Raw genomic sequence first — 14,660 nt, forward strand, 5'->3', positions numbered from 1 at the left:
GATAACTTCGCCCAAAACGTTTCGGGGCCAGTGAAAATAATCTTCCCGATGGTAGCCATCCGAGGAAATCGAAGGGAAAGAGAATTGTAACGGGGTGTGGGGTGTGCGCTGAGCACAGGGGGTGGTGGAGTTAAGAGTGGGCGAGGGGATAGATCTAACGAGACTGGTCGACGACAACGGGGAACCGATTCTTCGGTGCACCGAAAAGCTATCGAGCCATGATAGGTCGTGCGGGATTTAAGTCCGCCGACTATCGTGATTCTCGACCAACTGGAATCAAACGGTGTCGCTCAGGAAAGAAGTCCCTTGGTAAACGTTCCCGCTGGTCAGCGGTTCATGTGTCACACGATAGGTAACCAAAACGTTTGAACGACGAGATTCCACAACCTCATTCTTACAATAAACTGTTTACAAGTTGATGGTACTCATACTCATGTTTCGAATTAATGATTGCCGATACAGTATTTTTCTTTGTTGAACTGTCCAGCTGAACAATAAAATTTTGTTTCAAAATGAATTATCAAACAATGTGAAACGAAATAAAATGCTATAAATGTGTATTCGAGTATCGTCATTAAAAATAGTCTAAAAAATATACCTTTCACAATTATGTTATTATAATTATATATTTATATTTATAGTAGATTTTTTTTGTAGACTATACTATTTCCTACTTTCTTTCTTTTTCAATATTATCCTCAAATAATTATTCTTTATTTCATTTTCTTAACTTCTCAAATACATAGTTTCTCATTTCGTTCCATTAACATTGCCAATTTCAAATGGAAAATTATATAATAATGGATATTATATAAAATTATATATTAAAAAAGCGAGAATATATTACTATACACTATGGTAATGAAAAAGATATTTCCTAAGAGATCATGTATAAAACACATTTTGGTAAAATGAAACAAAATGTAAAGGGAATCATTAAATATCTTCACAATTAAAGCAAGATCTGGTAAGTAGTTTTAATGATAAGTAAACTAAAAGACTTTATACATTTATGATATACTAAAATGTTATTTCATAAACTTTTTGCATAAACTTCCACGTTTTAGTGATAAAAGCACTAACAAGAGCAAGCTGAGAACATCGCCTATCCTTTTCCATTCTTCTCCAACTTCTTTCAACCGGCGTATTTGATTAAATATGAAAGAAAGTTATGCTGTCTTTCACCTTTTACTTGAAAATGAGCTCTTCGATCATGAACGAAAGTAATTCATATTCTTTAAAGTTTTGAATATCCTTAGCTTCCTTATTACGGAATGCCTTCTGAGGTACAAGAAGAAGCGAGAAATAATGAACAAAACTCAAAGAGTTTCTGTAGAACTTCCTTTGCGAAATTTTTATGAAGCAAATCTGAAATTCTGGATGACGATTAAATTACCATTTCACTAAACAGCTATTCAAACATCTTAACAGTTCTTAAACGCGCAATAAAAGTTAAAGATAGTAATCTGTGAACGATGTAGAAAGTTTTTGGTCAAGTAAAATTTTAAATGTAATAAAAAAATTCATATCAAAAATGAAAAACAATTAAATGGTAATTATGTATATATTCAAGAAATACATTTTTATTATGGAGAAAATGATATTTTTACGTAAGTATGTAAAGTATAATAGTTTCGGAGCAAATTGTAATTACAAAAACACATTCTATTTAAAAAGTATAGAAATACGATTTAAAGCTGCAAACTATAACTCCCTCTCCTCATTATCAATATTGATTACTCAAAAAAGGATCTTATATATACTTTTTTTTAAAATATAAATCATATCATATTCTACTGTCCAGAAAATCTAATTACTACTGTGTTCTCCTTAGATTATTAGTACTCCATCAAAAGAACCAGCTATTGAACAATTGTTAGAGAGTGTATAACCGTTCATTATGTTAATTAATTTTAATAAAAAGTACGTCATACTTAAATAAAAAATTATCGTACTCAATTATTCGCTCAATATGTACTTCATAATCTAGTTTATTTGATAATTCTTGAAAATGAATTAAATTATAATTCCCGTGATGCTCACTGCTTATCTTTTGATTTGCGCTGGAAAAATATTTCTCTGAAACAAGACTAGGTACGTCGGGTGCATGTTCGACTGGCGCATCTCCATCAAATTTTCAGACAGAAGAATCATCTCAATTTGTGTCGACGTTGAAACGCGGGTTCCAATGAAAAAGTACTTTGGCCGAGTAATAATACGAATTACTCGGCACACTTTGGATAGAGTATTCAATTTCATCTCCGGCGTGGCTTGTTCCACAACTGGCCAAGAAATAAACAAAAAGCCCCGCCTAGATCTTTCATCTCATGAATATCACATTCCCGGGAATGGCCTTTGCACTCTTCAAACAGCTTCCACCCCATTTTCTAAACTGAATTATTTAAGCCCCCCCCCCCTCCTCACCACACCCCTGGTCATCCCCTTTCACCTATTCTCGCTACTATTTCTGTACTTATCATTTTAAGCAGGACTGCATCGTTCTACTCTGGTAAGTATTTCAAATACTTGAATCATCGAGGAGTGTCAGTGGAAATGTTTCCCAGTCTCGAATGGATTGTTGATTCTTTTATTTTATTCATTTAGTTCTTGATTAATTTTATTCGTTTACTTTAGATTGGTTCTATTAACGTTGGAATCATTAACAGACATTCATAAGGGGGAGTCATATATTTCGATGAAACATATGGCTTCTTTAATATTTTTTCATAGAAAAAAGTATGGGTGTGTTTTAATTGAAACTTCATATTCTTATTTTTACTATACTTTCACTAAGTTTCATGAATTTGTTTAGTTGGATATATTTAGAAATACAGTTTCTTATTTAGAGATATAGTCAGCGATGACTCCCAACCAAATGGAATTACTATAGTTCACTCAATTAAACGATGATTATTTGAAAACGTTTCTATACTATAAATAATGCTACCTAATGCGGCGACATTCAGTTAGACGAACACGCAGTAATAATAAAGCAATTCAATCAAATGATTTAATATTATATCTTTTCCATTTGGTATGTTTGATTGTTTGAAATCGTGCGACACTCAACATGTTAAAATGGATATATTTACAAATTACAATACGGTATTTAAACACTAAAATTTAGTAAAGATTGAGATAAACAGTTGCACTGTGAATTCTGTAAGTTAAGGGAATTCTGAAAACACGAATTTTCAGTTAAAACCTGTAAAGAGATTCCAGACAGAATAGTTTCTCCTCATAGAAACTGTCGGAGGAAAATTCGTTGCAGGTTGTACAGAGGAGTGCGCTTTGATTTTCAAAAGATTGACTGGTCTATTCTTCGCCAGTGCACCAGATGGTGTGACCCCTTCACGAAATGGGTTTCCCGTGAGCTAAAGAGTCTATTTACTGTGTCACGTGAACTTGAGGATGCAGTCAGTGCATTTGCTCCTTCAACCAATAGCTTTCCAAAGAAGTTTACGGGAAGTGATAAATTGTGAAGTCGAAAGATTGTACCATGAGAAAAGGGTGTTACGTAAACCATGCACACTTATAGAAGTCAGTGGCAAGATAGTTCTATAATGTGCAGAGAAGTGTATCACGGAACAAGTTATAATTGAAAATCAAGTGTCTTGTTAAAAATGCAATTAAAAGTTTATTTAATTTAATTCAACAAGAATATAATTGTAAAATTACAAGGAACAAGTGTAGCATTTTTTACAGATATCAGCAGCCTGTTCAAAATATGAAATACGATCATGCAGAGCAACAGTTATCAATTGTTAAATGAATGGGAATATAAATCCAAAACAAAAACATGAATTCCAATACCAAAATAGTAGCAGTATCTGTATGATGTGTACGAATGAAATATTTTCATTTTATTAAATCTTAGTATATCATATTTCGAACAAAATTAAATGTACTTTGAAATAAAAAAAATATTAGTTTGATCAACTGATTTCATATTTTGCACGTGCTTTTCTATTAACAGTTTGCATGGTAATACAATTATTAAGTTTATAAAAAAGGTGAAACAGTCATTTAATTGCAAATCAATTTAATATTATAACAATTACACATACTCTGTGTTTAACAAGTATAGTCGTTATCACTTCATTTTTGCAACACAATTTAGATATACACTGTTCACACAGGTCACCTAACTGGTTAATACGCCATATATAATACATATTCTAATAAAGACTTTTTGCGTGCATGTATTTAATACATATGAATTAATAATTTGGTATAGAAAACCTTTGAAAAATATAGAAGATTTAAAATCAGAATCGCAGACAAATCTCAGTGATAAATTGCTTAATTATTTCCTAAAATATCTGCGCAATAAGTGAGAAACAGTATATACTACAAATTAATAAAATACTCTCATTGAAACCACTTGCGCAGGTAGTTATTTGAACGCTGAAAAATTCAGTTCCTTAAGATCTGTTGAAACAGGTAAAACTGGTATATCGGAGGCACAATAATTATGCTTTTATGTCCGTAGTATATACCATCCAATTAAATTATGATGTCACACTCTATCTTCATTATAGCGTTACCCCACTACATTTATTAATTAAAATAGAATTGGATAAAAATGTACTTATTGCTGTGACTTCTTCGTTTCAATTCAATGTATTTTTAACATGAATTTGAATTACAGTTTACATAAACGATTTATGTGTATTCAATTAGAATTAATTTATTTCACACTTTTTATCAATATAAAACTCAGTAATAGCCGTTGAAGTTTTACATTTACATTATCATCAGCATTATCATCAATATTAACGTATAATTAAATTTACATTGTAAATCATTTAAAACTCAAGTTCATATGGTTATATTTCCTATTTCTTATAAATTTTTCATAAATTTATCTATTAGAATATAGATAATTTTTTATAAATTATTGTGACTTGACATAAGTGAATAATGTTCATTCATTCGATAAAGTTTTTGAAATCGATATTTTTAGAAACAAAAATCGTACAAAGATTTTTATAATTATTTTGCTTTTGTTTTGTACAGAAAGAAATGCTAGTTTAGTATTATTATTTCATTACTATTCTAATAAGGTAATTATATTTTAATATGTATGTAAAGATTTAACAAAAAAATTCAGATACATAATTATGTTATGCTTATTTTTAAGTTATTTTTGTCATTTATATGTAAAGTGATATTGAATAATTGTAACTTTCAAAGTAATTTATAAGAAATACAAGTAAACAATTTTTACTTGCTTTGGGAAAGCTTATTTAAGATTAGATATATGTATATTGATCCTATTTGTTGGTGTATACTGTTTTAAGAAAACCGTTGTTGCGGCCATTGGTTTAGCTTAAGAGCACTAATAGACCGGATACAATGTTGGTACACAGTAAACTTCATTGGTAAAGATCTAGTTAAATCCAGCCACCGCTGTAATCTTCTGCAATTACGAAACGTTGTTCGAACTTTAATCCTATCTAATTCGAGGAAAATGGACACAAACCCTTTGTGATGACTCAAAACTGCGTTAAAACACAATTACATCCTCGATCCTATCAAATTAAACGAAGTGATAACAATCTTTAATTTCCTGAAAGAATATCGATTTTAATAAAGGTATGCATTATTTCCGAATTTAACTAAAAATTGAATGACCCAATTCCTAAGTACTTATATATACATATATTTCTCAACGAAACGATTAAAATTTTTATTTTGCAAATTAAACGTTCTGTTTAATGGAATATATTAATTTTATTTATTATAAAAGAATCTTATTGTATTATACACAGTGCTCGTTAAATTAAAAAAAAAATGATAACATTGTTGGATTTTTTGAACTTTATAATATTGAGTTAGATTCGTGTTAGATACTTTACATCAAATTTAATAAACATGAATGTTAGTTATATGTTAGATGAAATTGATTGAAAAAATTCAGTTTCATATTTCTAAATGTTTAAAATTTACAATGCATATCTTTAAATTTATATATCTTTATTATTATATAAATTATATGTATATGTTTCTTAACAATTTATAATTTCTTTTCTTCTTGAAAAATGATCAACAACAAAGTATATCTTTTGAGGCTGATCATAAAGAAGATTATAAGATAAGAGATTAAGTGCGTTAAGCAGGCTTTAAAAGAAAAATATTTCTGTTCCATAGCATTCTTTCCATAATATCTTAGATAGACGAATATAATCTTTCTTCGATAATAAGAATGTGATTTTAATATATTTAGTATACTTACTGTATAGTGTAACGTACAATGAAAACTTATATAGAGAAATTAGAGATATAAAAACGGCGAGTGGCATTTTTATTTTATTTTTGTTCTTTATCAGATCTCATCATTTTTTATATTGTTATTGTAATTATCGTCTTTAAATAAACAATTTCTTTTTGTGTCTATTTGTGTTTGTAATTTAATCAAGAACCTCGAAAATCGCTTTTTGAGCCTTTATCTCTAGGTGTCACTAAACTTTAATTATAAGCAAAATTATTTAAGTAGCTCTGTAATCATTATTTATTCTTAATGATTTTTATTCAAGTAAATGCAACATTTCAGTTCCAATTTCGAAAACACAAACGGCGACAAATAATTATTATTAAGCATTTTGAACAAACAAAACAACATATTTTTATTACCCACTTTGTGGATTGGTAAACTGAGAAAATATGTTCCTAGTCTATCTAAAGTTAAACCTGAATATTTTTCAAAACTGGTGCAAAAAAAATATCCATCGTAAAAAAGCAGTCTTATATTGTTGGCAATTATAGTAATTGAAATGACACTTCCTTTCCTCCGTTTTTCAGTTTGTGTTAGTATAAAAACTTCGCGTATCCAGAAGTCCTAATATGAGAGTAATCTGCAAAAATGATCCTCGTTCGTAGTTCAACGAAATTTCTTATTAATTTTTCTTATCGAATGTTTCCAAGGACTTATCCTGTAACTCCACTTTAACTTTCTCCAGATAGAGTCGAAGTTTTAATTATAGCAATTTCAATGAAATTTATCCAATACTTTTAAAATTATCGGAGTTTAAAATTGCTCAGGAATGTACCGAATACTCTGGTACCTCTATGATTTCCTTCCTCTCTAGGTATATTACAAATATTTTTACAATATAAGATAATTATATAACAAAAAATATGGTGTGCAACACTGAAAAATGATCTCTTAAAAACAATTAGAGAAATTTCTTTACTGTTTCAAAATTTTTATTCAGTTTTTCTTAATATAAACATTAAATTAAAACTTTAATCTAATTTAATTATTATAAAATCTTTTATTCTTCCATTTGCTTTGTATAATTTTCTACATAACGTGTGATCTATAATATTTAGAACGCGTAAGAATTTCTAAAATAAAAGTTACAAAATACCTATTTACAATTAAAGATAGACAATGAAATGAAAATTTCTAATAATTGGTAGAATAAAAATTCTCTAAAAAGAATTAATTTATATTAATCATAACAAGTCATTTTCTTCCACGATTTTTAGTAGAAACTCTTACAGCTTATCAATTATTTCGAATGCCTTTGTAATCAGCGTGTTATATTATACTTTACAATTTTATATAAAATAAGTAAATAATTCATAAATAATATTTTAAATAAAATTTACAGAATGCTTTAATAAATAATTCCTTAAAGCATCTAATAGAAGATATTTTGCCTTATTTTTAATTGCAATAATAGAACTATGTTCCTAAACCAATTACACATAATCTAAAAGTCGCATATCCATCTTATTCTTACTATCTATCTTTCCCATATCCAATTTTAACGAAATCGAACATAGTGGACCTCGTCCACAGAGATTTCACTGGATTCAGGAAACGGTGTACCCCACCGCAATTACAAAACGATGTTTAAACCATGATCCCATCTAATTTTCTAGCGTATCTTTCGCTGAATTTATTGTCATCGGTTCGTTCCGTTCGGATTCCCTGGAGCCCCAAGTTACCCCTTCGCGGTTTTCGTATTTTAACTAGCTTGACCACGTGGTCAAACCACAGTCGATCCTCTTATTTCGTCCGTCGGAGCGGAATAAAGCCGACCCCATTCTTCGACTGCGTTCGTTTCCCAGATCGATTATCGAGACGCGTCGAACCGTGTCCAAGGAATACAGATTACATTATCTCCACCGCATTGAAACTAATTCGATCGTACGACATGTGGCATTTGCGATGAAAATATTCTATCAGTCCTGAACTAAAAGTTCATGATTTTCAAGGATTATACTTCTAAATATTTCACGTCCTAGCATTTTTCTTCGATGGGATATTGATCTTGAAGTGTATTGAAGTCTGTTTAATAACTTGAAAACAATAAAATTATTTTTTATGAAACATTTGTTAATAGCAATGGCCGATAGCATTTGATTGAAAAAGTCATGCATTCATTAGACTGATCCTCAGAGTAATGAAATTCGATCAATGAAATTTATTGTATGTACAAAAATAAAATAAAAGACGATGTAAGTATGTAGATAAGTGCTTTATAGTTTCATTATAAATTGTTTATGATTTCTGTTTCCCTACAAGAACTGATAATATTTTGTTCAAATTGCATTGAAACAAAAATGTCAATTAGATTACTTTGGTATTGTATTTTTCCCTTCCGTCGTTGTAATTGATATTATTACAAATTATTTTAAATTCGATACACTGTACAAACACTAATACTGATATTGACAAACAACTTCTTGTGCATCTTAAATATTGTTCTTAATACAATTATTCGATAAAATTGTTGTTTGGCAATTGAAATTATTATTAATAATTTAGTATCACAATTTTTAATATCGTTTATCATTGTTATGGACAATAAAAAATAGATAATACAAATATATAGCAACGAAGTAACTAAATGATAATGTAACGTAAGAATTGTGATGCTAAATTATTAATAATAGTTCATACGTTACATTACTATTTAGTTACTTTTATTTATAAATATTTTTATTCGATACCAGTTCTCTTATTGCAATTGTTTTCAAGCAATTTAGTACCGTGGCAGTGATTGTGTTAACATTTCGAGGATTTACATTGTTCCGCAGAAGTTCTCGATGATTTATTTCACTGAAACATTTGTCGGACACTGATTCGAATTGTTTGGAAGTATTTGGAACGATTCAAGTGGATTGGTTGACAGAACCGGGGCTCGGCAGACGGTGAATTTCACGTGTCGAATTAAGTCCTTCCAAACCACGATCCTTTCACTTCTCCTGGGATGCATTCGTAAGTAATGCAGCGAAGTTGCATCTGTTCGTCATACCGCGACACGCGCAGGACGCATGCCGCCGTGAAAGTTACCGAAAGCGGCGCGACACTAATTAAATTTCTTTTGAACACCGGTTTACCCTGTCCCTGTAATTTCGCGTTTGCTTGAAGGGTTAATTGTCAGTAGCGAAACGCTGGAAAAATTTGAAACAAAGTTAAAGCAAAGGGAACTCCCTCTTTGTGAACCTAATCGTGTTGCGAAACTCGTGAAAATGGAACAATCTGCTTTTGATAGACGGCCCGGAATTTTATTTAAATAATAGTCTCTCACTTTTCGTTTGATCGAAGCAATTGAGTTGATTATTATAAGTAAACTCATCGAACATATATCTTCGAAATTTTATCGAGAAAAGTATATTCAATTCTATTGTTGCTAATGATGTTTTAATGTTTATGTTATGCATGAATATATACTTATAATTATGTTTATTTATGAATATTATTTATTATTATTTCAACTTATTTTTTGGATTCAAGAGTTTCAAATTATGAATATCTTAAGGAAAACCTTTTTAAATATTGATATTAATTTTCTGATTAATATTATCTGATAATATTATCTTTCATTATTATTTATTATTATTATATAATATATGCGAAGAAGAATTCTTCAGTTTTAAGCGTTTACCTTATTTTGGACTATAATATAGAATGTTATAATACTATAATGCTTATGCATATAATAAAAATGAAAATAACACTAAAAGCAGTACAAATCAACTGTATATCTAGTATAATAGTAACAAGTAAAGTAATAATAAAATTTTAAGCAAAAGTATATCATTCAAAAATATTTAATCCGATGATTTTTAATCATCTCTAAATAACCTCCGAAATGAAATGAAAAACACGTTTTATGAGACATTTTGAAAACCAATAAAAATGTTATAATTAATCGAATACTTTACAAGTAATCAAATGCAACATTTTCTTCTAAAATTAGCCATGTGGATTTATTTTAAATAATGAACTATCGACTTATGTATTATCCATAGGTATACAATAGAATGTATACGGTGCGCACGGTTGCACGTTTACAACATACGGTGATTTTCATAGGCATTCAGATTTATTCTTTTTACTGCAGCTCATAATGCATGTCAGTAACAAACATGGTAATGTATTCAAACGCACTGAGATACACGAAATGTAATATGTAGTATGAAGCAGTCGGAAATATTTATTCTGTACCAGATATAATTTAATTATTTGGCTGTGAGTTCTAATTATGCGTTATTCTGTTCCCAATTGAACTTTGAATTATTGATAATATTGCATGACAATTTGTAAAAATACCGTTTTCATAATTTGCCTTCTATAAATCGCGAAACATTATTTGAACATATTAAAATCTACATTAACATAAATGAAAAAAATGTTTTAAATACTGTAGAATGAGATACTCTGTAAAAACAATTCTATTTTCACTTTTTAAATATTTTACTTACGTGGTTCCATTTCACGTAAAAAGACTAACAATTTTTTAATTCAACGGTGTTTCCAACGTTCATTAGTTCGCAAGATATATCATGAAATAAGTATACAATGTTGGCCGTTAGAGGCTACTTTCATCACGTAAACATGAATAGAGGCGGCTGTAAAAAAAATAACCATCGAATATATTTCGATGCTCTACGCGTGTGCCAAGTTTCATTAAAACCCGCGCGTTCGAGTCGTACGACGTCATGTGTGCGCAAATTGATTTCACTCATGGGATGACTAAAATGAAAATTCAACGAAATTAAAAAATCAGTTGATCAATTGAGAAGCTGATACATAAAAATGTTTCACCATCACTAGATAGAGATTTATACTTTTTGAGTGACCAACCTCGACTGAATATATAATGAACAAATAACAGTGAACATATCGTTGATTAAAAACAATCCATTATTTTTTTAATAAAAAAATTTAATTTATAAATTTAAACACTTTCTGAAATAGTGAAAAACTCTGTTATGCTATAACGTATTGACTTAATTAAAAATTGAAATATGAAGCTCGACGGCCCATCTATATATTCGAAAAGGGTTGAACTTCCATACTTAGTAATTATCTATAAAGAAAGAAAATTCTCAAACGGTGTCTATTTTTTAACATCTCAGAGCGATCCATACCTTTAAACTTTTTCGTACCAGCATGATTGCAGAAAAATCTGATCTCTGTGAACGGAATGCGTCGCTAACGGATCGATACAAACGTACAAAGCATATAGTTAATAAATGTTGCTGGATACATGAAATAATATTTAAAACACTGCATCCAATGTAACCGAAAATATAGCTTTTTATGTATAGAGTAAAGTTTTTGAGAAAATCAATTTTGAAAAAAAATCTCAATTTATTAACTTTGAGCATTTGTTGTGCCTTAATTATGAACATTTTTCAAACTTTTCTTACAGAGTATTATTTTATAGACCTTCCTGAACATACAGATGCCAATTTTAATGAGATTTTAAACATTTAAGTATGTTTAAACAATGCTGAAAGGCAAAATGGCACCCGAAACGCACCGATTTCTATGGATATTTGCCAATTTATCTTAAAAACTAAGCATCTAGGAGAAAATCTAATGTCAGCAAGCGAAGAAGCAGATATCCACCTTGGGAAATCCGCTGAGAAAAATTCTGCAATACATTTCGTTTTCAGTTGAGACTGAAAAATATTTGCGCAAAACTTAAGGTATCGACAATGATGTTCAATGTCAACGCGTGTTTCTAAACGTATTTAAATGTTTATAGTGTCATTAAAATTAACGTCATTGTGTTCAGGAAGGTCCACAGAATAATACTGTGCAAAAGAAGTTGTAAAAATTTTCATAATTAAGGCACAACAAATGCGCAAATTTAAAAACTTGAAATGTTTTTTCAAAATTGATTTTCTCAAATACTATGGACGATGAAGAAAGACGGATTGCATATTCGAATTCAGCATGAGAAGTATTATTAAGATCACCCATTAAGCCTTCCGTAACAAATAGAAAGTTAAATTTTGTAAACTATGTAATGTTATTAATCTACTTCCATTTTATGTAGTTATAAATGTAAAAAATATATTGAGGAGTTATAAAACTAAAATACAAAACTTTTCTATTCTAAAACCTGAACACGTTTTAATCAAACAGACTGTATCTATACAAAAGGGTTAACTGGGATCTTTGACCCCTTACTTTAAAGTATCATGTCAGACTTGTGCTGAAGATTTTAAACAGAATTTAACAAACATAAATATTACTCAATTTTTGTAATTACAAATTGAATATTCTTCTTCTATTATCAATTATTATAGTTCAGAGCAAACATAGACATGGAATATGCCCAGAATTGTTATCTTTTTATGTGAATAACAAAGTACATAGATGTATTTATTATAGTTGAGCAAGAAATCGTAGGGCAAGAGGTTAATCGAGTCTTACTCTACTTACCCATCAACCCAGTATTTTTTTTCATTCCCAGGAGTTCCTAAGCTAACGCCGAGTTCGTAAGTGAAAGTTGATGTACCGAGTCAACGGTTTGGTCGTATAATAAAGTAGAGAACCGAGCCGGAAATGTTTGAAGTGATCGTTTAATCTCACCTTGGCAACTCCGTAACCCTTGCCGCGCAACCTGAAGAGACAAGGGACCACGACAGCTGGTGAAACGGCGGCTATTATGCTGCCGAGCAGAAAACCCCATATCCAGGGCAAACCAAGCAGATATTTTGTCAGCGTAGCTACCACAAGCGTCTCGACGACCCATGGAATTAGACCGAGTTTCGGTACGGTGACTTTCAACCTCTTCAGGGCATTTGGATCCAAATCCAGGCCGGCTCTGGTGAGGATAATGACTAGAGCGATTTTTCTGCAACAACAAACAGGAAGATCAGCGACTGATCCCTTGGGGAGCGGCGCCAGTAAATTCGGCGGAAGGGAATTTTCTGGCGAAATTCTAATGTTACATTCGATTAATCTGATTCTAATCTACTATCCTAAGTGCGATCCTAGGTTTACCGGATTCTTAACCTTTCAGTGTGGAAGTTAACGATTAACGTTAGATATTCTCTTTTGTAGTAACTAATAAAAAAATTTATAATTTATATATTTTACATAGCAATAGTATCAACTATATAACGAAATCACTGGTTTCAAAATTTCCGATATTTTATATAGACATTTATGAGACCATACGTCCATAATTAAACATTAAGCCCTTGACCAGAATATTGTGTCAGTCTCGTGAGGAAAATTTTAAACTGAATTTGTCAAATCTAAGTGTTATTTATTTTTTTTAAATCTGCATTAAATATTAATTTTCTGTTATTAATCGTTACCATTTTGAGTAAACATAGACATAGAATAAGCATCGGAATTGTTTCTTTTCTTAATGAATTATTAATGATAAAGTAGTTGCATCGATTATAGTTAAAAAATAAATCATCTGACAAAGAGTTAATGTTGACGTCAGGTATTTGTCCAATTAACTCTTAATGGTGGAATACGGCTGTAATGGCGACTTTGAGCTTTCATATATGGCATCGAAAATTGAAAATGAATAATTTAGTTATTTAAGCAGTAAGAGGTTGATATGTGATTTTTTTTCTTTTCTAGTAATTACGACTTTAATACGTAATTTAATATTTTGTGGGTGAAGTTTTAAGAAATTTCAAAATTTCTTGATCAAGAATGGTAACAAATTTTATGGTCAATATAAAAAATGTTAAAGGTATTTAAGTATACATTGCATCAGTTTATGTGGAAAACCCTGTTTTACGATCCGTTATCTGTAGATTTATAAGTATTGGATTTAACACAGCATGCAATATTCTCACAATTACGTTGATAAGATTTATCGTTAGTAAGAAAATAATTTATGCTTTAAACCAGATTATCATGGAGTGAGGAGTAATTTCCAACAGTAAATTTGCTGTTTAATAAGTACATTAGCGTAATACGTATTTATTTACCTTACGTATTGTACTAATGAATGTTGATCTTACTACTTAATTAAACACTTACTGAAGTCATTTGCCTACAAAGCGGACTTAGTAAGTAAAAGAATTAAGTCACTGCTTATTGTGTTGTAACATAAATTAGTTCAGTTGTATTCCCTATATTTTTTTCTTCAAAAACATGAACTTTTCTAGCGAAAAGGTGCGCTATATTTTTTACACGATCTTTTAGTGTATATATAATTTATTAGTTAATACATATATATTCGAATTAAGATTTCAAAGTCAACAATTTTAAATAAGTCAATAAGTAACATAGAGGAAAACATCTATTTCTGTTATTAAGAAATTTTATTATAATATCTTATCACGTTCAATATTATTGAAAAATAATAAAACATACAGAATAAGATAAGGAGGGATTCACAGACGGTTTAAAAGATGAAATGCATCTTATA

General features: G+C 29.9%; 1 protein-coding gene across 2 annotated transcripts in view; it reads right to left on the minus strand.

Moving 5' to 3' along the window:
- The window catches only part of Nha1 (Na[+]/H[+] hydrogen antiporter 1), a 235,547-nt gene that overhangs the window by 77,844 nt on the left and 143,043 nt on the right, over positions 1 to 14,660 (minus strand). For both annotated transcript variants that reach the window (XM_076374212.1, XM_031986199.2), the window contains exon 3: positions 12,851 to 13,115. In XM_076374212.1, the coding sequence (XP_076230327.1) occupies positions 12,851 to 13,115 (265 nt within the window). The remainder of the gene's footprint in view (positions 1 to 12,850; positions 13,116 to 14,660) is intronic.

The sequence above is a fragment of the Nomia melanderi genome, chromosome 2, assembly GCF_051020985.1.
Source record: "Nomia melanderi isolate GNS246 chromosome 2, iyNomMela1, whole genome shotgun sequence".
Classification (NCBI taxonomy): domain Eukaryota; kingdom Metazoa; phylum Arthropoda; class Insecta; order Hymenoptera; family Halictidae; genus Nomia; species Nomia melanderi.